The sequence below is a fragment of the Salvelinus alpinus genome, chromosome 13, assembly GCF_045679555.1.
Source record: "Salvelinus alpinus chromosome 13, SLU_Salpinus.1, whole genome shotgun sequence".
Classification (NCBI taxonomy): Eukaryota; Metazoa; Chordata; class Actinopteri; order Salmoniformes; family Salmonidae; genus Salvelinus; species Salvelinus alpinus.
Window position 1 is genome coordinate 20047618 of NC_092098.1, and position 24891 is coordinate 20072508.

Below are 24891 nucleotides of genomic sequence, written 5' to 3' on the forward strand. Positions count from 1 at the left end.
TATCCCTCTGGACACATAATACTGGTCCTCCATTCATCATATGGTTTATTTATCCATTTCAACCAGAGCAATGGATATTGGTGGACAAACAACAATTATGGTCCAGGTGCAATAGAGATTTCAAACACAGGGTGGCAGCAATAACGCATTAATTCAAACGGATTGTCTCAAAGAGGCTCTCTCAGGTACCAAGGCTAGGCACTGACGCCAAGTAGAAACTCCAAGCTGGTCAATGCCAGTCCCAAGAAGCAAGTTATGCGTATTCCAAATTGTTATAAAACATTCTAAATTTAAATTAGTCACATGGATGGTCTGTGTCAGGATCTGTTGCAATGAGTTGGTAAAATTGCAAATCACAAGGAACAAATCTAAATTGAAAACATTCAAATAACTCTCCCCTCCCCCACTCCTTTCACAAGAAGGCTAGAGACTCGACCTGAGACAGGTAGACACAGTGGCATTTAAATCATTTTGACATTTTCTTTAAAAAGCAACCAATTTTGGCCACATCTCAACCACTGACTAGCCTAGCTGTATTGATATTGGCTATCCCACTTCAACCCCTAGAGGGGTTCCATTTGAATGCATTGGGAAGAAGACTATTTGCCTATTCTGTGAAGCAACATTTGGCCCAGTAACAGCTATTCTGTTAAGCAACATTTGGCCTAGTAACTGCTATTCTGTTAAGCAACATTTGGCCTAGTAACAGCTATACTGTTGAGCAACATTTGGCCTAGTAACTGCTATTTTGTTAAGCAACATTTGGGCTAGTAACAGCTATACTGTTGAGCAACATTTGGCCTAGTAACAGCTATACTGTTGAGCAACATTTGGCCTAGTAACTGCTATACTGTTGAGCAACATTTGGCCTAGTAACTGCTATACTGTTGAGCAACATTTGGCCTAGTAACTAACAGCTATTCTGTTGAGCAACATTTGGCCTAGTAACAGCGTGTCTAATTTCAGGGATTTATATATAAGGTCACCATTTCATATAAAGCAAATTTGCAAACCTTAACCATATAGCAGATTTTGTTTAGGAAGAAATGTAACTGAAGTCCGGTTAAGTGAGTTATTGGGAAAAATAGCTTTTTTTGTTTTAACTTTAGGTCTATAGAGTGTATTATATCCATACTAACCTGAAGTAGCAGACATAAAAGAAAAGCCTGAAATGAGATACCTTACATGCTGGTCATGAGGAGAACAGAAAAAAACTATCGGGGAGGTTCTCTTCTGCACTGCTCAACCAATCCAGTAAATGTGGAGGAGTTAAGAGGGCGTGTCGCCTTGTTAACTCTGAGGTATATGTTAACGTCCAAAACCTTGTTAACTCTGAGGTATATGTTAACGTCCAAAACCTTGTTAACTCTGAGGTATATGTTAACGTCCAAAACCTTGTTAACTCTGAGGTATATGTTAACGTCCAAAACCTTGTTAACTCTGAGGTATATGTTAACGTCCAAAACCTTGTTAACTCTGAGGTATATGTTAACGTCCAAAACCTTGTTAACTCTGAGGTATATGTTAACGTCCAAAACCTTGTTAACTCTGAGGTATATGTTAACGTCCAAAACCAGAAGACCTGTCACAGGCTCTCTTCCCATTTCCCCTGAAAACCGGAATATCCTGTTGTTGGGAAAATCCTGTTGTTGAGAACTCGGCAGAGGCTATGCCCATACTGATTCATTGATGATGTTGCTGTATAGTGTAGGCCTTGCTAAACCTTGTTCACCAGACACTTCCGCACACACGAGATTAGGCCTACTGTATGTGAGGGTGTGGCAGTTTGTGGAGCAGAGGTAGAGGACACTAGACATAGATAGGAAAATCTGGTTAGATGAGGTGGGATAAAGTTGAATGATTAATCTCCCTGCCAGATGTTAGTAGAGTGTAGCTTCGGGTCTGTTGTTATTGTCAGGTATAGGATGAGGTGAAGATTATATAGAGACAGATGTACAGTTGAAGTCGGAAGTTTACATACACCTTAGCCAAATACATTTAAACTCTGTTTATCACAATTCCTGACATTTAATCAGAGTACAAATTTCCTGTCTTAGGTCAATTAGGATCACCACTTTATTTTAAGAATGTGAAATGTCAGAATAATAGTAGAGAGAATGATTTATTTCAGCTTTTATTTCTTTCATCACATTCCCAGTGGGTCAGAAGTTTACATACACTCAATTAGTATTTGTTAGAATTGCCTTTAAATTCTTTAACTTGGGTCAAACGTTTCAGGTAGCCTTCCACAAGCTTCCCACAATAAGTTGGGTGAATTTTGGCTCATTCCTTCTGACAGAGCTGGTGTAACTGAGTCAGGTTTGTGGGCCTCCTTGCTCGCACACGCTTTTTCAGTTCTGCCAACAAATGTTCTATAGGATTTTTGTGATGGCTACTCCAATACCTTGACTTTGTTGTCCTTATGCCATTTTGCCACAACTTTGGAAGTATGCTTGGGGTCATTGTCCATTTGGAAGACCCATTTGCGACCAAGCTTTTACTTCCTGACTGATGTCTTGAGATGTTGCTTCAATATATCCACATAATTTTCCTCCCTCATGATGACATCTATTTTGTGAAGTGCACCAGTCCCTCCTGCAGCAAAGCACCCCCACAACATGATGCTGCCACCCCCGTGCTTCACGTTTGGGATGGTGTTCTTCGGCTTGCAAGCCTCCCCCTTTTTCCTCCAAACATAACAATGGTCATTATGGCCAAACAGTTCTATTTTTGTTTCATCAGACCAGAGGACATTTCTCCAAAAGTACAATCTTTGTCCCCATGTGCAGTTGCAAACCGTAGTCTGACTTTTTTATGCCGGTTTTGGAGCAGTGGCTTCTTCCTTGCTAAGCGGCCTTTCAGGTTGTGTCGATATTGGACTCGTTTTACTGTGGATATAGATACTTTTGTACCTGTTTCCTCCAGCATCTTCACAAGGTCCTTTGCTGTTGTTCTGGGATTGATTTGCACTTTTCGCACCAAAGTACGTTCATCTCTAGGAGACAGAACACGTCTCCTTCCTGAGCGGTATGACGGCTGCGTAGTCCCATGGTGTTTATACTTGCGTACTATTGTTTGTACAGATGGACGTTGTACCTTCATGTGTTTGGAAATTGCTCTCAAGGATGAACCAGACTTGTGGAGATCTAAAAATTTTTTCCTGAGGTCTTGGCTGATTTCTTTTGATTTTCCCATGATGTCAAGCAAAGAGGCACTGAGCTTGAAGGTAGGCCTTGAAATACATCCACAGGTACACCTCAAATTGACTCAAATTATGTCAATTAGCCTATCAGAAGCTTCTAAAGCCATTACATCATTTTCTGGAATTTTCCAAGCTGTTTAAAGGCACAGTCAACTTCTGACCAACTGGAATTGTGATACAGTGAATTATAAGTGAAATAATATGTCTGTAAACAATTGTTGGAAAAATGACTTGTGTCATGCACAAAGTAGTTGCCAAAACTATAGTTTGTTCACAACAAATTTGTGGAGTGGTTGAAAAACAAGTTTAAATGACTCCAACCTAAGTGTATGTAAACTTCCGACTTCAACTGTAGGTGTGGAAAAAGCAGGCCACAGCAACGATGGCCGCTCCCAGTGCAGACAGGCTTATGGGACAGGCTGACAAAGCATATTCATCAGTGAGATTGCTCTGTGCTCGGCTAATTATTCTTGAGTAAATAAGTCATCATGGAGCTGATAAAACACACACTCTCTCTCTCTCTCCCTCTGTGAGAAATATACTCTGTGAGGCACAGTCAGTCACACACACACATTTTGTAACACTTTTATTACATGTCAGATCACACACACACACACACACTCTCATTTTCACACATGCGCACGCACGCACACACACAGACACAGCTCCAGTTTTAGGCATGCACCTTACTGAAAACTACTGCACCTCCTCTGCACCTGTATTCATTTCAACAGAGAACATAACATGAGGTTTCCAGTCCAACCCTGAGTGGGGGTCATTGGCCACTGAGCCTACTTAGACTGGAGTGTCCTTCAATGGTCATCTGTGATTATGAGCATATTGGTCCTACAATGGCAAGAGTTCAGTGTAATCAATAATTTGGATACATTTTTTTTAACCTTTATTTAACTAACCGAAGTTAGTTAAGAACTGTCTAACATGGACGATGCTGGGCCAATTGTGTGCCACCCTATGGGACCACCCAATCACGGCTGGTTGTGATACAGCCTGGAATCTAACCAGAGTGTCTGTAGTGACACCTCTAGCATTGAGATGCAGTGCCTTAGACCGGTGCCACTCGGGAGCCCATATATAAGCAAGTCCATATATGGGGTCGGGGTGATATGGTGAAAAACAAAAAACAAAATAATATAAATGTAGGCTATTGGTCTGTGTGTAAACGTTCCGGTGGCTCACCCAAACAGAGGACAGCAAACCCTGATCTCAAGAGGGATCTTTCAAGTCTCTCCATCTCTCTCTTGCTCTCTATCTCTCTCTTCCTCTCTCACACATGCTCTCTCTCTCTCTGTTTATGTGTGTGTGTGTGTGTGTGTGTGTGTGTGTGTGTGTGTGTGTGTGTGTGTGTGTGTGTGTGTGTGTGTGTGAGCGCGCTGGAGAAAGAGCCTTACACATGCATGCATTTGTGCGCGTACTCCGTTGTCGGGGAGAGGAAAGAGAAGAAAGAAGTGCTTTCAATTTAAGTCACTAATGCGACTCATTAGTCATACAGTGGGGAGAACAAGTATTTGATACACTGCCGATTTTGCAGGTTTTCCTACTTACAAACCATCTAGAGGTCTGTAATTTTTATCATAGGTACACTTCAACTATGAGAGACGGAATCTAAAACAAAAATCCAGAAAATCACATTGTATGATTTTTAAGTAATTAATTTGCATTTTATTGCATGACATAAGTATTTGATACATCAGAAAAGCAGAACTTAATATTTGGTACAGAAACCTTTGTTTGCAATTACAGAGATCATACGTTTCCTGTAGTTCTTGACTAGGTTTGCACACACTGCAGCAGGGATTTTGGCCCACTCCTCCCTACAGATCTTCTCCAGATCCTTCAGGTTTCGGGGCTGTCGCTGGGCAATACGGACTTTCAGCTCCCTCCAAAGATTTTCTATTGGGTTCAGGTCTGGAGACTGGCTAGGCCACTCCAGGACCTTGAGATGCTTCTTACGGAGCCACTCCTTAGTTGCCATGGCTGTGTGCTTCGTGTCGTTGTCATGCTGGAAGACCCAGCCACGACCCATCTTCAATGCTCTTACTGAGGGAAGGAGGTTGTTGGCCAAGATCTCGCGATACATGGCCCCATCCATCCTCCCCTCAATACGGTGCAGTCGTCCTGTCCCCTTTGCAGAAAAGCATCCCCAAAGAATGATGTTTCCACCTCCATGCTTCACGGTTGGGATGGTGTTCTTGGGGTTGTACTCATACTTCTTCTTCCTCCAAACACGGCGAGTGGAGTTAGACCAAAAAGCTCTATTTTTGTCTCATCAGACCACATGACCTTCTCCCATTCCTCCTCTGGATCATCCAGATGGTCATTGGCAAACTTCAGACGGGCCTGGACATGCACTGGCTTAAGCAGGGGGACCTTGCGTGCGCTGCAGGATTTTAATCCATGACGGCGTAGTGTGTTACTAATGGTTTTCTTTGAGACTGTGGTCCCAGCTCTCTTCAGGTCATTGACCAGGTCCTGCCGTGTAGTTCTGGGCTGATCCCTCACCTTCCTCATGATCATTGATGCCCCACGAGGTGAAATCTTGCATGGAGCCCCAGACCGAGGGTGATTGACCGTCATCTTGAACTTCTTCCATTTTCTAATAATTGCGCCAACAGTTGTTTCCTTCTCACCAAGCTGCTTGCCTATTGTCCTGTAGCCCATCCCAGCCTTATGCAGGTCTACAATTTTATCCCTGATGTCCTTACACAGCTCTCTGGTCTTGGCCATTGTGGAGAGGTTGGAATCTGTTTGATTGAGTGTGTGGACAGGTGTCTTTTATACAGGTAACGAGTTCAAACAGGTGCAGTTAATACAGGTAATGAGTGGAGAACAGGAGGGCTTCTTAAAGAAAAACTAACAGGTCTGTGAGAGCCGGAATTCTTACTGGTTGGTAGGTGATCAAATACTTATGTCATGCAATAAAATGCAAATTAATTATTTAAAAATCATACAATGTGATTTTCTGGATTTTTGTTTTAGATTCCGTCTCTCACAGTTGAAGTGTACCTATGATAAAAATGACAGACCTCTACATGCTTTGTAAGTAGGAAAACCTGCAAAATCGGCAGTGTATCAAATACTTGTTCTCCCCACTGTATATCCAGCAATATATCCAGCAATATATCCAGCAATCCCTCAGCGACTGAGTGAATCCACAAATAAACACACAAGTAATATTGTTGATTATAGGGATTTGGTCTCCAATGGTATCTGGAGAAGATCCATCCATAGCCAGAGAAACAGGTAGTTTAGTCCGTGTGGCACACAGGTGGGCGCGCTCACCTGCGTGTCAGAGTCTGACAGCAGACATCCACCTGTCGTCGTCAAACCGGTGCACCCTCCCTCCTTTCCATTGATAAATTACCGAATGTCCACTCCTCAACTCAACTCAACCCTCGGCCGGCTCAGCGGTTCAATTTGACGCGTAACCATCGTTCCGCGGTGTCTCATGAGAATACGGAGGGAGGCTTCGCGTGTATGATAGTCACATCGAGGGGAGGGGACGTGGGCGGGTCTCACAGGCGCTTCTCATTTCCCCGCGATGGTTATCTGGGCAGCAGGGCTGGAGAGACCGCCGGGGAGCATAGTCGCCAGTCCAGCACGGAGACTCGCCTGGCCAAAGACTGCGCCGCACACTCGCCAGGATTGCCAAACATTCCTGAAAAATATACCTGCTATTTATGGCATGTGGCTTGTAACTTTACTCCTGCTGTACTCTCTCCAGGAAGGTAAGAAACACTGTTTTTATTTATTATCTTTTTAAATTAAATCCAGTGAGTGTCTCACTTATTCTATCCTGATTAAAATCCGTACTGCAATATGTACCAATAATTATAAAGAAACAACAGGAAAAAATAACTGAATTGATGTAGCCTATCAATGGAATCCATGAAATTAGGAGAGATCGGATTTGAAAAGGGTGTAAATGACTTTGTCTACAAAATCCATATTATTGTAACGGTGCAGGTAGAGGTGTTTTAGGTGTGAAGTAGCCTACATTTTTTGTTGATTGCTGTGTGGCGGTGTGCACGGGTCCATGATGCCGCAGATGGTGCTGATAGCACGGTTTGTTTTCGCATTATACCAGCGAGAGTTATGAATATGTAAAATGGCTGGATAGGAAGAACGAACGAGGTGGGAGTGAGAGAGAAATTAAGAAAAGGCTTGAAATGCCTGATTTGTCGACTTTTTGAGCGGTCAAAACTTGAATGTGCACTGGCACATGCAGTGCGAAGTACGAAGTAATCTATGCTTATCATTTATTTCATTGTTAATCTTTTTTTAAATATAATTTGCTGTGATTATTTGACTTATTGTTGTCGTTTTTGTGGGTCTGTCTGTGAATGTGTTTTTGCGCTTGGCTATGGACACAGCCGTAATGTTCTGGAGGGGTGCTGTGGGGATTTTTGGGAGGTGATTTGGATGAGATTTTTGGCAAGAGTCCCTGTCTGGCGATGAGTAGGCTAGTTGCCATGTTGAAAAATGAAGTAACAAATGAAGAGCTTCTTCCACATAAATGATGCTCCCAAATTAATTACCACATAATGAAAATACAATTACACTTTTCAAAATGTCCTCTTTTATTTTGTGGACATTATGAGTCAAATCTTGGTTAGGCCTATATGATTTCTGTTATAAAGTGCTTTCTGTTTTGAAGGGGAAAATCCTTGTTCAACATGGCTGAAAATCCCCGACCCTATTACCGTTGCTGATCTCCCTTGCTATTACAGTGTATTATAATAACTCTGAACAAATCTGCGTTGAAAATAACACAGAAACTAAACAGCATCTCTGTCCTTTGTTGAGCCTGCCTTTTTTAAGTTATGTATGTATGTTTATGAGTTATGATTTCATAAATTAGCCTGGAGGATGATCAGATAGGTTTTCTCTTATGACGCCATATGTAGGCCTAACAGACATTTGTCAATACTGGAAGGGCAAACTCATATAGCCTAGATACATACTTACATTGGCGCTTACTTCTATTTAGGCTGTTTCGTGTTAATAATTGTTTAATGACATATCAGTCTATAATTTTGGAGAAATAAGTCCTGTGCATATGAGCGTTGATATTTCATATTTTCATAAATGGGTCTATTTACATTGAAGCATTTGGATGTCTCTCTGAATGCATAGCAATTAAAATGAAAAAAATAAGGTGTAGGCACAAATTATCTCAGACCAGCATCCAATAGTCTTTTAAAGCTATTTAATTCGATCTAATTTATTAGACCAAAGAAGGCCCCAGATGCGTGGGTGGATGTAGACAAGCCCAGGCGTGTTTCCCTCTAATAGCCCACCTGAACCCTGGCTGCTGTGTGTGCGCGCGCGTGCGTGTGTATTTGTGTGTTTGTGAAAGGGGGGACACCCCTCCCTCTCTGCCTTGCGTTGGGCCTGTTTGCTGTGAAGTTGCGATTTCAATGTGGTTATAATTTAATTGTAACAATATATTGTGTGCATTTTTTATTGTTAAATGGTTCACTTTAATATTTTGTAAACATCATATTTTAGTTGAATATTCTATTCCATTTTCAACGCAAATACACCAAATTCAATGGGCAAGCTAATTATTCACAGCGACAAATTGTTCAATTACGTAAATCAAAGAAAATAAATAAAAGAAGAGACACTCAAACCTATTTCAGTCAAAATGGCAGTAAAAATCATTAGTATTAATTTGCTAGATCTTTAAGTGTTGCAAATCGCTCAATCTTTTTTAGGCCTACAACCAATGTCGCTAAATGAAATAGCATATTTTTACGACCATTAGCACTATATTTCATTACGGAAGATGGGCATTAGACAATTTTGTCAATATGGAAATCATTTGAATGGATTTTTATAATCAGACTACATTATTTTTTAAATACAAATTATGATAATCTAACACTGATACACAGATTTGTATTAATGATTACCTAGAATGATGATCAATTAATGATGTAAGCATTTCAGAAACGCTATATTTGATGTAGAACATTTTGTAATTTCAGTGTCATTTTTAGGATGTATAGGTCTATTGAAAAAATATGAATTATGAAATTAAAATGAAATAAATATAATCAAATTGTCCCCTCAATTGCATTTGGAAACTGAATTGAATAAATCTAAATATATGTTGTCATAAGGCATTCCCTCCCTCGTCATAAACTCCAACTGTCACCCTCTACCCCTCCCTCCCGCTCCTGCCCCCTCCCTCATATAAAATAGAAATATGCAAAATTGGTCTCTCTCTATTTTAGCCCAAATCCCCAGCTGCCTTCTCCCACAGCTGCGCAATTAGCGCTGGGATCTGCCGTATCACCCAATGACAGAGCAGCAAAGCAGGTCACAGGACAGAAGCGTGCCAAGATAATTGCCCATAGTCCCTGCTCTTATTTTTCGAATCGAATATGTTCATAAATCACTTTTTTTATGCAATAATACTGCAACAATAAAATGCACAGCCCTTTTCGTAAACTTAGCATAGGCCTACTCCCACTTAATTTTAACGTGAAGGGTCAGATTGTATTCTTATAAACACAAACAAACATTGTCATATCTCGATTATTTATTAGTGTAATTTAGATTAATTCTGACTCCTTGAGTCGGTGCTGGATGCCCTGGGTTCAATAAGGAGTCAAATAGTCTTAACCTACTCGTAAAAAGGTAAAAAGGCCTACTGTTAGAATGTTTTATTTATTATTGTTTTCGTTTTGAGCCCAAATAAACCTTCAAACTTCCCTCCCGTAAAAAATCATCCCACAAACTTTTTCAATGGACTTCATGTGGGTACAAAACTATTTCTATGTCCTTGGCCGGAGTTGCCCTTGCCTCTAGTAAGGAACTCGAAAGGTGCGTTTTACCTCGGTGTAGTGTTGATTAGGTCTACCTATTTAATAATGTTGTCAGATGTACAGTAGGCTGAACGTTACTGCTGCTGGTGTAAAAGTGGTGCGTTGCAGTGGTGAGGCTGGCAGGGGAGCGCAGGGGATTTCAGAGCGCGCGGAGAGGAGCCATGGCACTTTCAGCGATAGGATCATGTCATATCGTCATGGCACATCGTACCTAACCCTTACATTAACCGTCTTAAATTTCAACTTCAATAGGGTGACGTCAAAGTTGGACGTCCCAAGGATCCCCTTTGCGTTTCCCATTTTCTTTTCGATTCGTCTGTCTCTCCACATCCTCTCGCTCTTCTCTCAACCCATCCTTATAACGCATCGTACCAGAATGGGATAAAGTATCTCGGCAAAAATGCATTAGATTATTTAAATGGATAACGAATATTTTGAAAAAAACAGGGATATGAAACATGCGTTATGAACAACAGGTGAGGTGTCTAAGTTGATAGTCTTTTATCACCTCTGTTCTTCATGTATTTGAGGGAATTTTAATGCTAGAACTCGGCTAGCAGGTGGTTGTTTTTGTCTAAGGTATGTTCTCTCTCTCGCTCTTTCTCTCACTCTCCATTAGTCGCTCACTCACTCACACACTCACCCTCCCGCTCTCTCCCTCATCACTAGGCAGAATTAAAGGATGGGGGAGGGGCGGTTTTATGCAGACTGTGCTGGGACTTGTGATCCACAGATTTGATATTCACATTAAGAGAGAAACTGGCTGCTTTGATGTGAGGGGGAACGGGTCCATGGGGACTGCTGAAGAAGCACACTTTTCACTGACGCAGCATGGGCCTGGGGGGCGTATTGGGTGTACAGAAAGCAGGGGGGGCAAAACCCATGCCTTGATGAGATGTAACTCCCAACAACCCCCCAGCCCAGCACTCGCTCACTCCTCCCCACCCCACACCAACCACCTTATCCCAGACCCCTAAGGATTGTTCATAAGCTTACACCCAGGGCTGACTCTAGCCTTTTGGGGGCCCTAAGCGAGATTTGGTTGGGGGGCCCACCACCTCACTGCAAAACATTTTAGTGGCCCCTCTCTTGATGGTGGAGAGAAACATTTATGTTTTTAAAGTACATTTCCTGAAATTCTACACATTTTGCCATGAGTTGGAGATATTTTTTTCAACATTTTATAACAAATTTAAGGCCAGGCAGCACAGGCTAAAATACATTTTTGCATCTACCAATCAATTTTGAGATTTGTTGGTATTTTGGTCCATTAATATTCGTTTTTTCACAAAGTAAACATAAACATTTAAAAAACTTGGTTTAAATGAATATTTTCTTTAGTTTATCACACTACGTCATCAACATTTGTATGAATTTTAACCACTTTAAAATGTATGTATTTATGAAGTGTATATGTATATACCAAAAGTGTTTTATTTAAGTCTACATTCAACAGGTAAATGTTGATTGTGATACGATTAAGAGAAACACAAATCCATATTAAGGTGTGGTGCCTGGCCTTTTTTGCCATGGGGCAGAGAGAAGATTTTTGCAGTTTTACACCTTATTTCTTTCAATTCTACCCATTTTGCCATGGGGTGTAGAGATTTTTTTAGCAGTTTTAAACACCCACAAGAGTGGAAATTCACTTTTTTTGCAGCTGATAGACGATGCCCATAGCTTACCCATGATGTTGCACCACGATTTAAGTAAATAAGTCATAGTTTTAGTCAAAGTATAATATATTTGGGGATGAAGTGGTTCCTTTGGATATTTTCTGTGCCAATGCCGTGTGTTTCCCCTATGATATGAAGTGATAATACTTTTCAGTCTATGTTTCTTTTCAGGGCTGGGTTTTATTTGAATGTTACCACCCACTAGCATGGTATTGTTTATTCATCAGAAACTTCTGCAAAGTTCTTCCTGTTTGTGAGTCGCGACTTAGCTGAGCAATATAATATATAATCTTTCACTTAGCCAAACAACTTTTCACACTAGCCTACACTTGGCTGCCTGAGCCATGGAGTAAATTCAAATAGGGGTGCAAACATATGTTTTTACACCTCCACTTTTACCAGCAAATTATCATAATCCATTGGATAATTTGTCAAGTTTCACTTATAGTTTATCTAGTTTGTCTAAAAAAAATATATGACCATTTTATAAATGGTAAAATTGTGTGTGATATGATTGCATTTTGGAACCCCGCTCCCCCTGTCGCCCCAAGATGAATGGTTTTGGCCACGCTCCACTGCTTGGATTGGTGCAGGTAGAAATCACAAGTGTCTATCCTATAATGAAAAGGCACCCGCAAAAGAAAATAGATAAACCCACAAACGTTTTTCTATTTTGTGCTGTTGTAACATTTGTATTGGGGTTTCGTGTCCAATGTGCTCATGGTATTGTTACATATCATTTGCGGCGTGCATCATGAGTCATTGTAGCCTATCATTTCAATTCACCTAGCTGTCAGAACCATGGCATGAGCACGGGCTGACTTGACATTGCTGTAGCACAGCCTACCATGTAGAAAAAACGCATTCTGTAGTCCAAACCGTTCAATAGTTAGGCTATCAATATTACCAGAGCTTAATCTCCTTTGTATTTCTATGGCAGATTCACGGCCGTAATTTATGGAAGATGCCAAAACTTTGGATATAACAATAATTGGCAAAGTCAAAGATACTGATTACCCATATCCATCTGTGTCGAAGTTTTCCCTAAATGCTTATGACAAATCCAGCTCCAGAACCAGCCATAGCCTAGCCAGCTGGCTAATCTTCTGAGTACTATGTAGCAACAAGATTCAACATTAGCTAGCTATATAAGGTTAGCATAATAGCTAGCTACACTGACAGCTGTCAGTGCACTACTTGTTGTTATTTCTCCACTCCACGTGGAAATCACCACAATGTTCCCACCCCCAATTCGTGAATATGTATTAGCAGCAGGGGTTGGAACCAAAATTATTTTCCAATGGTTTCATTCTGAACAGAACCACATTCGTTACACTGTTCTGACCAGTAAAATAAAGTTCTGAACCCGTTCGAACACATTTAAAAAAAAAAGTGTATATCGTTCCTTTTTTCACCTTTGAAATCAACAGGTTTTTACATTAAGCTCATTAAATGACTTCACCAATTGGATAGACCTGGCAAGCTAGTTGTTTATGTACATGATGAACAGACACGTGTAGCCTATGGCGCAAGATGTAGGTGTGGAGAAAGCGAGAGAGGGGTGAGGAGGAGGATTGAAGTACTGGGCATGTTGTTATGACATGCATTATCTGAATTAGGTATACAGAACTATACCTAGGAGGAGCGGCTTCTTTGAAGGAACTTTTAATGTTCTTTGAGCTAGCTAGCTAGCAAGCTTGTGTGTGCAGAGTGGCACCAGAATCAAAAACACATCTTATCTTTTTGTAGTTAATAAATCCAGTGTGAAATGTGATAACTAGGTCTATAGTATCCTTAACTAGCATTGAAAAGTGAGTCCATTCTTCTCTGGCTAATAAAAAAGATGAATCATGCTTGTAAAGGCCTGGTGTGTAATGTCAGTACAGTAGCCTATCGTAGCATTCGGAGATGGAGGGGAAGGTAGCCTAAACACACACAAACACTGGCAAAGATTTTAATCTTGCAGGCAGACACTGGAATAAGTTTCTAAGTGACAGAGTGAGGATTTGCATAGGCGCTTTGTTGCGTTTCTTTTTTGTGGGACAAAGAAAAATGTCTGGAACGTAAAATAACGTTATTAACCGGTTCTCGTGCTTTTTCTAGTTTATTTTCTAGTTTTCGGTTCTGTTCCCTGAACTGGTACCAACCCCTGATTAGCATCCTGCTTCATTCTTCGGAGGTGGAACCTAAATGAGAATTTCCACTATAGGAATTACCCCTAGCGGCCGCTTATGCCTGGAGCCGGCCCTGTTTACACCTACCTCCATCTCCCTGTCCCTCCTTTTTCATTTTTATGTACTTACCCTCCCCCTGCTCCTCACACACGCACACGCACACACACACACACGCACGCACGCACGCACGCACGCACGCACGCAGACACAGACACAGGAAAATATTTGATTCGCTCAGTTCTAAATGCAAACACGTTGGCACACAACTTCAAAAGTCTCCGTGAGACTCACCAAGATCTGAGATAGCTAGCATTCGGGAAGGTTAGAGATGGATAGATGGAGGGAACGGAGGGGAATGAAGAGCACAGGGAGATGGAGGGAAGGAAAGGAGGAAGTGGAGTTTCAGTCTGGCTGAAAATGATCCTACGTCTGTCTCCATGGGAAGAGGCGCTCCATGATGTGTGACAGAGAGAAAGAGAGGAGGATGGGGGTTGCAAGAGAGCATTGATGTGTATGCACATGAGCAGAGGGTTAAAGAGAGAATGAGGGAGAGATAGAGAAAAGGGGGGGAAGATGGAGAAGAGAAGAAGGCGTTATGCATTTGGTTGGGTTCAGGGAGTGAGGGTGTGAGAGTTTGTGTATTAAGGGGGTGAGGGTGGTGGAAATGTTGGCATTTGTTTACCAGCTCATCAGTGTGTGTATCGTGTTTAACACCCAATACGATTGTGTGTGTGTGTGTATTTGTGTGTGTGTAGTGCATGTGTCTGTGTGTGTGTGTGGAGTGAGTGGCGTAGGCCAGCTGCATTATGCATAATGAAGTATTGCATAGGCAATGGCTTCTGCATCTCGACATACATATTCATGTCTCGTTCTCTAGCAGGCTGCATAAAATAGTGTCTCAGTGTGTTCTGCGCACACTCACTCCTGCAGCCAGTTAACCAGCCAACCAGGGCTCAGCTCTACCAGCACTATTAGCAGGCTCCAATGCACTGCAATGAAAACACCCCACAATAAATAAGGGGAGGTGGATGTTTCGCTGTCTATCTTTTCGATTGTTTTTCCTCATCGTGTTTTCTTAGCGATTTTGGACTGAACTTCCAGCTCGACAGGTCAACGCTTATACTTTGGACTGAATTTGACTGAAAGGGCATTGGTTGATGTGTTAGCATGACATAGTACAGTAACACGCTGACAGTCAATGCACATTCAAATGGGATACTAAAATGTTTTGGCTGTATGATTGGTTCCATCCAGACTAGTTTGTCTTAAAAGCAGTCACTGATTCCACAAAATGGAGTTGGCCATTTTAGCCACTGGTTGCCTCTTTGGTTTCTCCTCCCATTGACTTGGATGGAACATGGAAGTCACTCGCACCAAGTTCACCCACTCCAAATACACATTAAATGTATTCACACTACATTCACATGTCGTATGTTGTACGTCTTTTTTTAGTCATATGTCAGTGCCACCATGGCAACCCCTCTTTCACCTCCCAGTTTGACTGTATCCTAAGTGCTGCTCAGAACATGTGTGTCTGTGTGTTTGTCATGCGTCTGTGTGTTTGTTGTGTGTATGTGTGTTTGTCGTGTGTGTGGTGTTTGTGTGTCTGTTTCTGACAGCCTTTGAGTGTGTGTTTGTTGTGTGTGTGGTGTGTGTGTGTCTGTTTCTGACAGCTTTTGAGTGTGTGTTTGTTGTGTGTGTGGTGTGTGTGTGTCTGTTTCTGACAGCTTTTGAGTGCCACTCCACCCTGCCCAGTACAGTACCCTCTGCCCCCCCAGCCTCCTCACCCCCCAGGCCCCTAATCTAAAGAGATGTGGTCCTGCTTCCCAGCCCCCCCCAGCTCCCCTAAGCTCTCAGGGTGACCCCCAGCCTTTAGCCCCCTTCCACCCCTCCACTTTAGTCCTGTCCCCCCATTGGGAGATTATAGATATTGCAATCTTTAATATGGGCTTTATGCTCGAGGGCCATTATCAGTAATCTGCAGGGGGGTGGGGGAGAATGTCTGACCTGGATTCAGTAGCCCACCATCGGATGGACGGCTAGAGTTCATATTTACCATCTCTAGCATGCTGCCCTCAGTTGACATAACATCATTATCCAGAGGAGCTGAACTTACTCTAGGTTTAATGTATAGACTGTCTATGGTGCTGATCTTACTGTAGGGTTAATGTATAGACTGTATATGGTGCTGATCTTACTGTAGGGTTAATGTATAGACTGTATATGGTGCTGATCTTACTGTAGAGTTAATGTATAGACTGTCTATGGTGCTGATCTTACTGTAGGGTTAATGTATAGCCTCTGTCCATGGTGCTGATCTTACTGTAGGGTTAATGTATAGCCTCTGTCATGGTGCTGATCTTACTGTAGGGTTAATGTATAGCCTCTGTCCATGGTGCTGATCTTACTGTAGGGTTAATGTATAGCCTCTATCATGGTGCTGATCTTACTGTAGGGTTAATGGATAGCCTCTATAATGGTGCTGATCTTACTGTAGGGTTAATGGATAGCCTCTGTCATGGTGCTGATCTTACTGTAGGGTTAATGTATAGCCTCTATAATGGTACTGATCTTACTGTAGGGTTAATGTATAGCCTCTGTCCATGGTGCTGATCTTACTGTAGGGTTAATGTATAGGATGTCTATGGTGCTGATCTTACTGTAGGGTTAATGTATAGCCTCTATCATCGTGCTGATCTTACTGTAGGGTTAATGTATAGCCTCTGTCCGTGGTGCTGATCTTACTGTAGGGTTAATGTATAGCCTCTGTCCATGGTGCTGATCTTACTGTAGGGTTAATGTTTATTCTCTGTCCATGGTGCTGATCTTACTGTAGGGTTAATGTTTATTCTCTGTCCATGGTGCTGATCTTACTGTAGGGTTAATGTATATTCTCTGTCCATGGTGCTGATTCCGTGAGAAAACGCTTCATGGTTTGATGTGTTGTTATCACCACCATCTGAATCTACACATGTAAATAATCTGTCTGTCAACAACACAAGGTAAATACTTGCGTACACAAATGGACATTTAATGAGCCCATGAACTAATATCCATTTCAGGCAGAAGATGTGGCATATTACCTGTAAAAAATGTAAGGCAATGAGCCCCTTTCAAACAGCCCCTTATTTACCACTTTCTTGCAGGTATACCCCTTTTATACATATCAGTGGTTAACTGGGGGTGTTGTTAACCCATGGGTGGATGTTTGAATTTAAAATTAGGGAGGTGTTAAACAATGGAAGTGTTGATGAATTTACCTGCAGAAAAAGCAGAGAACCATTCACACAGTACCGATAGCTGTATTTTGGTTACAGGTTCTGTGAAAATGCAGGAGTCATGACTAGGTCTTTAGGTGGGGTTTAATGTACAATGTTTTTTACCCCTTACCACTTTCAGATGTACCAACAGCTGGTATAAAGAAGCAGGCATGGTAAATTAGTCGGAGGGGCTGGACAGTGGTGTCGGAGGGGCTGGACAGTGGTATTGGAGGGGCTGGACATGGACAATAGAGAGTCTCCAGCTAGATGTGAATTAGGCATGTTCCTTGTGGGGTGATTTCTCGTATCTCTGAAGCTCCATTAAGAGTTACATTTTGGCTACAGATCATTTTGCTTCATTCATACGTATGCTATTTATCATGGTTAGATGAATGAGTTGAACTCTGTGTGCTTAGCTGAACCTGAAAGCTTATACAGAATGGGAGTTAGAGAAAATGTGTGTATTACATATTTGGGGGGGCAGGGCGACACATCTGTCCATCTATGACAGGGTCATTTCTCTCTCTTCTAATCTTCCCCTCCTTGACCCTAAATGTGGGGACCTCCCTTTCTCTCTCTGCTGGGGTTGTGTGTCCCTAATCTGAGTACCCAGGAGGAACACTACTGGTGTGTGTGTGTGGTGTGTATACGTGTGTGTTAAATATGAAAGGAGATTAAACCGATTTAACTCTGCGTCTGGCATACAAATTCCAATCACATAACTTAACTGTTTTCTCTGTGTGTGTGTGTGTGTGTGTGTGTGTGTGTGTGTGTGTGTGTGTGTGTGTGTGTGTGTGTGTGTGTGTGTGTGTGTGTGTGTGTGTGTGTGTGTGTGTGTGTGTGTGTGTGTGTGTGTGTGTGAAGGTAGAGGCCTCTTCCCACATCCACCTAACCCACCAGAGGCTTTAGCCCAAATCCCTGGCTTTCTGCATCACATGACTGATGTTTGCAGCTGGACATTTGACATACATTTGTTCTGATTATTTTGCTCCACATTTGAAGGGCATTCCTTTTCCTTCCTGTCTTCTGGTCTGTTACATCTGTTTATGTGGTCATTACTTTTCAGTCTGTCTTTATTTATGACTTTAATTTAACTATTTATTGAATAACGCCTGGGCAGATTTCCAGATGTGTGTTTTGAATATGGTGCTCAACAGTGTGTTTTTCAAGCAGTTCCTCACCTGTTATTTCACAACAGTGACACTTTGCTTATACAGTTCTATAGTTCTACTGTTCTACTGTTCTACAGTTCTACAGTCCTACTATTCTACTGTTCTACAGTTCTACTGTTCAATTGTTCTACAGTTCTACTGTTCAATTGTTCTACAGTTCTACTGTTCTACTGTTCTACTGTTCTACTATTCTACTGTTCTACAGTTCTACTGTTCAATTGTTCTACAGTTCTACTGTTCTACTGTTCAACTGTTCTACAGTTCTACTGTTCAACTGTTACACAGTTCTACTGTTCTACTGTTCTACTACAGTGCTACTGTTCTACTATTCTACTGTTCTACAGTTTTACTGTTCTACTGTTCTACTGTTCTACTACAGTTCTACAGATCTACTGTTCTACTACAGTTCTACTGTTCTACAGTACTACTGTTCTACTGTTCTACAGTTCTACAGTTCTACTGTTCTACAGTTCTACTGTTCTACTGTTCAACTGTTCTACAGTTCTACTGTTCAACAGTGCTACAGTTCTACTGTTCAACAGTTCTACTGTTCTACTGCAGTTCTACTGTTCTACAGTTCTACAGTTCTACTATTCTACTGTCCTATAGTTTTACTGTTCTACTGTTCTACAGTTCTACTGTTCTACTACAGTTCTACAGTTCTACTATTCTACTGTTCTACAGTTTTACTGTTCTACTGTTCTACAGTTCTACTGTTCTACTACAGTTCAACAGTTCTACTATGCTACTGTTCTACTGTTCTACAGTTTTACTGTTCTACTGTTCAACATTTCTACTGTTCTACTACAGTTCTACAGTTCTACTATTCTACTGTTCTACTACAGTTCTACGATTCTACTGTTCTACTGCTCTACAGTTTTACTGTTCTACAGTTCTACAGTTTTACTGTTCTACTGTTCTACAGTTTTACTGTTCTACTGTTCTACAGTTCTACAGTTTTACTGTTCTACTGATCTACAGTTCTACATTTCTACTGTTCTACTACAGTTCTACTATTCTACTGTTCTACTACAGTTCTACGATTCTACTGTTCTACTGTTCTACTGTTCTACAGTTTTACTGTTCTACAGTTCTAAAGTTTTACTGTTCTACTGTTCTACTACAGTTCTACAGTTCTACTGTTCTACTACAGTTCTACAGTTCTACTATTCTACTGTTCTACAGTTATACAGTTATACTGTTCTACTACAGTTCTACAGTTCTACTGCAGTTCTACTGTTCAACAGTTCTACAGTTTTACTGTTCTACTGTTCTACTATTCTACTGTTCTACAGTTCTACTATTCTACTGTTCTACTGCTCTACAGTTTTACTGTTCTACTGTTCTACTGTTCTACAGTTTTACTGTTCTACTGTTCAACAGTTTTACTGTTCTACTGTTCTACAGTACTACTGTTCTACTGTTCTACAGTTTTACTGTTCTACAGTCCTACTGTTCTACTACAGTTCTACAGTTTTACTGTTCTACTATTCTACTGTTCCACAGTTCTACTGTTCTACTACAGTTCTACAGTTCTACTATTCTACGTTTCTACAGTTCTACTGTTCTACTGTTCTACAGTTCTACTGTTCTACTACAGTTCTACAGTTCTACTATTCTACTGTTCTACAGTTCTACAGTTTTACTGTTCTACTGCTCTACTGCTCTACTGTTCTACAGTTTTACTGTTCTACAGTTCTACAGTTCTACTGTTCTACAGTTCTACAGTTCTACTGTTTTACTGTTCTAGAGTTCTACTGTTCTACTACAGTTCTACAGTTCTACTATTCTACAGTTCTACAGTTTTACTGTTCTACTGCTCTACAGTTCTACTATTATACTGTTCTACAGTTCTACAGTTTTACTATTCTACTGTTCTACTGCTCTACAGTTTTACTGTTCTACAGTTTTACTGTTCTACTGTTCTACAGTTTTACTGTTCTACTGTTCTACAGTTCTACTGTTCTACTGTTCTACAGTTCTACTATTCTGCTGTTCTACTGTTCTACAGTTTTACTGTTCTACTGTTCTACAGTTTTACTGTTCTACTATTCTACTGTTCTACAGTACTACTGTTCTACTGTTCTACAGTTCTACTATTCTGCTGTTCTACTGTACTAAAGTTTTACTGTTCTACTGTTCTACTGTTCTACTGTTCTACTGTTCTACAGTACTACTGTTCTACTGTTCTACTGTTCTACAGTTCTACAGTTCTACTGTTCTACAGTTCTACTGTTCTACTCTTCTACAGTTCTACAGTTCTACAGTACTACTATTCTACTATTCTACTGCTCTACAGTTCTACAGTTCTACAGTTCTACAGTACTACTATTCTACAGTTCTACTGCTCTACAGTTGTACTGTTCTACTATTCTACTGCTCTACAGTTCTACAGTTTTACTGTTCTACTGCTCTACTGCTCTACTGTTCTACAGTTCTACTGTTCTACTGTTCTATTACAGTTCTACAGTTTTACTGTTCTACTGTTCTACAGTTCTACTGTTTTACTACAGTTCTACAGTTCTACAGTTCTACTATTCTACTGTACTACTGTTCTACAGTTTTACTGTTCTACAGTTCTACAGTTCTACAGTTCTACTGTACTACTGTTCTACTGCTCTACAGTATTACTGTTCTACTGTATTACAGTTCTACTATTCTACTATTCTACAGTTCTACAGTTCTACTATTCTACTATTCTACTTCTCTACAGTTTTACTGTTCTACAGTTCTACAGTTTTACTGTTCTACTGTTTTACAGTTCTACTATTCTACTATTCTACAGTTCTACAGTTCTACTATTCTACTGTTCTACTGATATACAGTTCTACTGTTCTACTACAGTTCTACAGTTCTACTATTCTACTGTTCTACAGTTCTACAGTTTTACTGTTCTACTGCTCTACAGTTCTACTATTATACTGTTCTACAGTTCTACAGTTCTACTATTCTACTGTTCTACTGCTCTACAGTTGTACTGTTCTACAGTTCTACAGTTTTACTGTTCTACTGTTCTACAGTTTTACTGTTCTACTGTTCTACAGTTCTACTGTTCTACTACAGTTATACAGTTCTACTATTCTGCTGTTCTCCTGTTCTACAGTTTTACTGTTCTACTGTTCTACAGTTTTACTGTTCTACTGTTCTATAGTTTTACTGTTCTACTGTTCTACTGTTCTACTGTTCTACACTTCTACTGTTCTACTGTTCTACAGTTCTACAGTTCTACAGTTCTACTATTCTACTGTACTACTGTTCTACAGTTTTACTGTACTACTGTTCTACAGTTTTACTGTTCTACAGTTCTACAGTTCTACTGTTCTATTACAGTTCTACAGTTTAACTGTTCTACTATTCTACAGTTCTACTGTTTTACTACAGTTCTACAGTTCTACAGTTCTACTATTCTACTGTACTACTGTTCTACAGTTTTACTGTTCTACACTTCTACTGTTCTACTGTTCTACAGTTCTACAGTTGTACTGTTCTACTATTCTACTGCTCTACAGTTCTACAGTTTTACTGTTCTACTGCTCTACTGATCTACAGTTCTACTGTTCTACTGTTCTACAGTTCTACAGTTCTACTGTTCTATTACAGTTCTACAGTTTTACTGTTCTACTATTCTACAGTTCTACTGTTTTACTACAGTTCTACAGTTCTACAGTTCTACTATTCTACTGTACTACTGTTCTACAGTTTTACTGTTCTACTATTCTACAGTTCTACTGTTTTACTACAGTTATACAGTTCTACAGTTCTACTATTCTACTGTTCTACTTCTCTACAGTTTTACTGTTCTACAGTTCTACAGTTTTACTGTTCTACTGTTTTACAGTTCTACTATTCTACAGTTTTACAGTTTTACTGTTCTACTGTTCTACTGTTTTACTGTTCTACTGTTCTACTGTTCTACTGTTCTACAGTTCTACTGTTCTACTGTTCTACAGTTCTACTGTTCTACACTTCTACTGTTCTACTCTTCTACTCTTCTACAGTTCTACAGTACTACTATTCTACTATTCTACTGCTCTACAGTTTTACTGTTCTACTGTTCTACTATTCTACTGTTCTACAGTTCTACAGTTGTACTGTTCTACAGTTCTACTATTCTACTGTTCTACAGTTCTACTATTCTACTGTTCCACTGCTCTACAGTTTTACTGTTCTACTGTTCTACAGTTTTACTGTTCGACTGTTCTTCTGTTCTACAGTTTTACTGTTCTACTGTTCTACAGTTTTACTGTTCTACTGTTCAACAGTTTTACTGTTCTACAGTTCTACTATTCTACTGTTCTACAGTTTTACTGTTCTACAGTTCTACAGTTCTACTATTCTACTGTTCCACTGCTCTACAGTTTTACTGTTCTACCTTCTACAGTTTTAATGTTCTACTGTTCTACTGTTCTACTGTTCTACTGTTCTACAGTTTTACTGTTCTACTGTTCTACTACAGTTTTACAGTTCTACTATTCTACTGTTCTACAGTTCTACAGTTTCACTGTTCTACTGTTCTACAGTTCTACTATTCTACTGTTCTACAGTTCTACAGTTCTACTGCTCTACAGTTTTACTGTTCTACTGTTCTACTGTTCTACAATTTTACTGTTCTACTGTTCTACAGTTCTACTGTTCTACTACAGTTCTACAGTTCTACTGTTCTACTACAGTTCTACAGTTCTACTGTTCTACTGTTCTACAGTTCTACTACAGTTCTACAGTTCTACTATTCTACTGTTCTACTGTTCTACTGTTCTACAGTTTTACTGTTCTACTGGTCTACAGTTCTACAGTTCTACCTTTCTACTGTTCTACTGCTCTACAGTTTTACTGTTCTACTGTATTACAGTTCTACAGTTCTACAGTTCTACTATTCTACTGTTCTACTGCTCTACAGTTTTACTGTTCTACAGTTCTACAGTTTTACTGTTCTACTGTTTTACAGTTCTACTATTCTACAGTTCTACTGTTCTACTGTTCTACAATTTTACTGTTCTACTGTTCTACAGTTCTACTGTTCTACTACAGTTCTACAGTTCTACTGTTCTACTACAGTTCTACAGTTCTACTGTTCTACTGTTCTACAGTTCTACTACAGTTCTACAGTTCTACTATTCTACTGTTCTACTGTTCTACTGTTCTACAGTTTTACTGTTCTACTGTTCTACTACAGTTCAACAGTTCTACTATGCTACTGTTCTACTGTTCTACAGTTTTACTGTTCTACTATTCTACAGTTCTACTGTTTTACTACAGTTATACAGTTCTACAGTTCTACTATTCTACTGTTCTACTTCTCTACAGTTTTACTGTTCTACAGTTCTACAGTTTTACTGTTCTACTGTTTTACAGTTCTACTATTCTACAGTTTTACAGTTTTACTGTTCTACTGTTCTACTGTTCTACTGTTCTACTGTTCTACTGTTCTACAGTTCTACTGTTCTACACTTCTACTGTTCTACTCTTCTACTCTTCTACAGTTCTACAGTACTACTATTCTACTATTCTACTGCTCTACAGTTTTACTGTTCTACTGTTCTACTATTCTACTGTTCTACAGTTCTACAGTTGTACTGTTCTACAGTTCTACTATTCTACTATTCTACTGTTCTACAGTTCTACTATTCTACTGTTCCACTGCTCTACAGTTTTACTGTTCTACTGTTCTACAGTTTTACTGTTCGACTGTTCTTCTGTTCTACAGTTTTACTGTTCTACTGTTCTACAGTTTTACTGTTCTACTGTTCAACAGTTTTACTGTTCTACAGTTCTACTATTCTACTGTTCTACAGTTTTACTGTTCTACAGTTCTACAGTTCTACTATTCTACTGTTCCACTGCTCTACAGTTTTACTGTTCTACCTTCTACAGTTTTAATGTTCTACTGTTCTACTGTTCTACTGTTCTACTGTTCTACAGTTTTACTGTTCTACTGTTCTACTACAGTTTTACAGTTCTACTATTCTACTGTTCTACAGTTCTACAGTTTCACTGTTCTACTGTTCTACTGTTCTACAGTTCTACTATTCTACTGTTCTACAGTTCTACAGTTCTACTGCTCTACAGTTTTACTGTTCTACTGTTCTACTGTTCTACAATTTTACTGTTCTACTGTTCTACAGTTCTACTGTTCTACTACAGTTCTACAGTTCTACTGTTCTACTACAGTTCTACAGTTCTACAGTTCTACTACAGTTCTACAGTTCTACTATTCTACTGTTCTACTGTTCTACTGTTCTACAGTTTTACTGTTCTACTGGTCTACAGTTCTACAGTTCTACCTTTCTACTGTTCTACTGCTCTACAGTTTTACTGTTCTACTGTATTACAGTTCTACAGTTCTACAGTTCTACTATTCTACTGTTCTACTGCTCTACAGTTTTACTGTTCTACAGTTCTACAGTTTTACTGTTCTACTGTTTTACAGTTCTACTATTCTACAGTTCTACTGTTCTACTGTTCTACAATTTTACTGTTCTACTGTTCTACAGTTCTACTGTTCTACTACAGTTCTACAGTTCTACTGTTCTACTACAGTTCTACAGTTCTACTG

General features: G+C 40.1%; 1 protein-coding gene across 5 annotated transcripts in view; it reads left to right on the forward strand.

The window, feature by feature from the left end:
- Positions 1–6761: 6761 nt before the first annotated feature.
- Positions 6762–24891, forward strand: part of LOC139537304 (cell adhesion molecule DSCAML1-like) — a 119716-nt gene continuing 101586 nt past the window's right edge. For 3 of the 5 annotated variants that reach the window (XM_071338454.1, XM_071338455.1, XM_071338458.1), the window contains exon 1: positions 6796–6948. In XM_071338454.1, the coding sequence (XP_071194555.1) occupies positions 6906–6948 (43 nt within the window). In that variant the 5' untranslated portion in view covers positions 6796–6905. Of the gene's footprint in view, positions 6949–24891 lie in introns of all 5 variants that reach the window. The other 2 variants (XM_071338453.1, XM_071338456.1) reach the window with 2 other exon arrangements.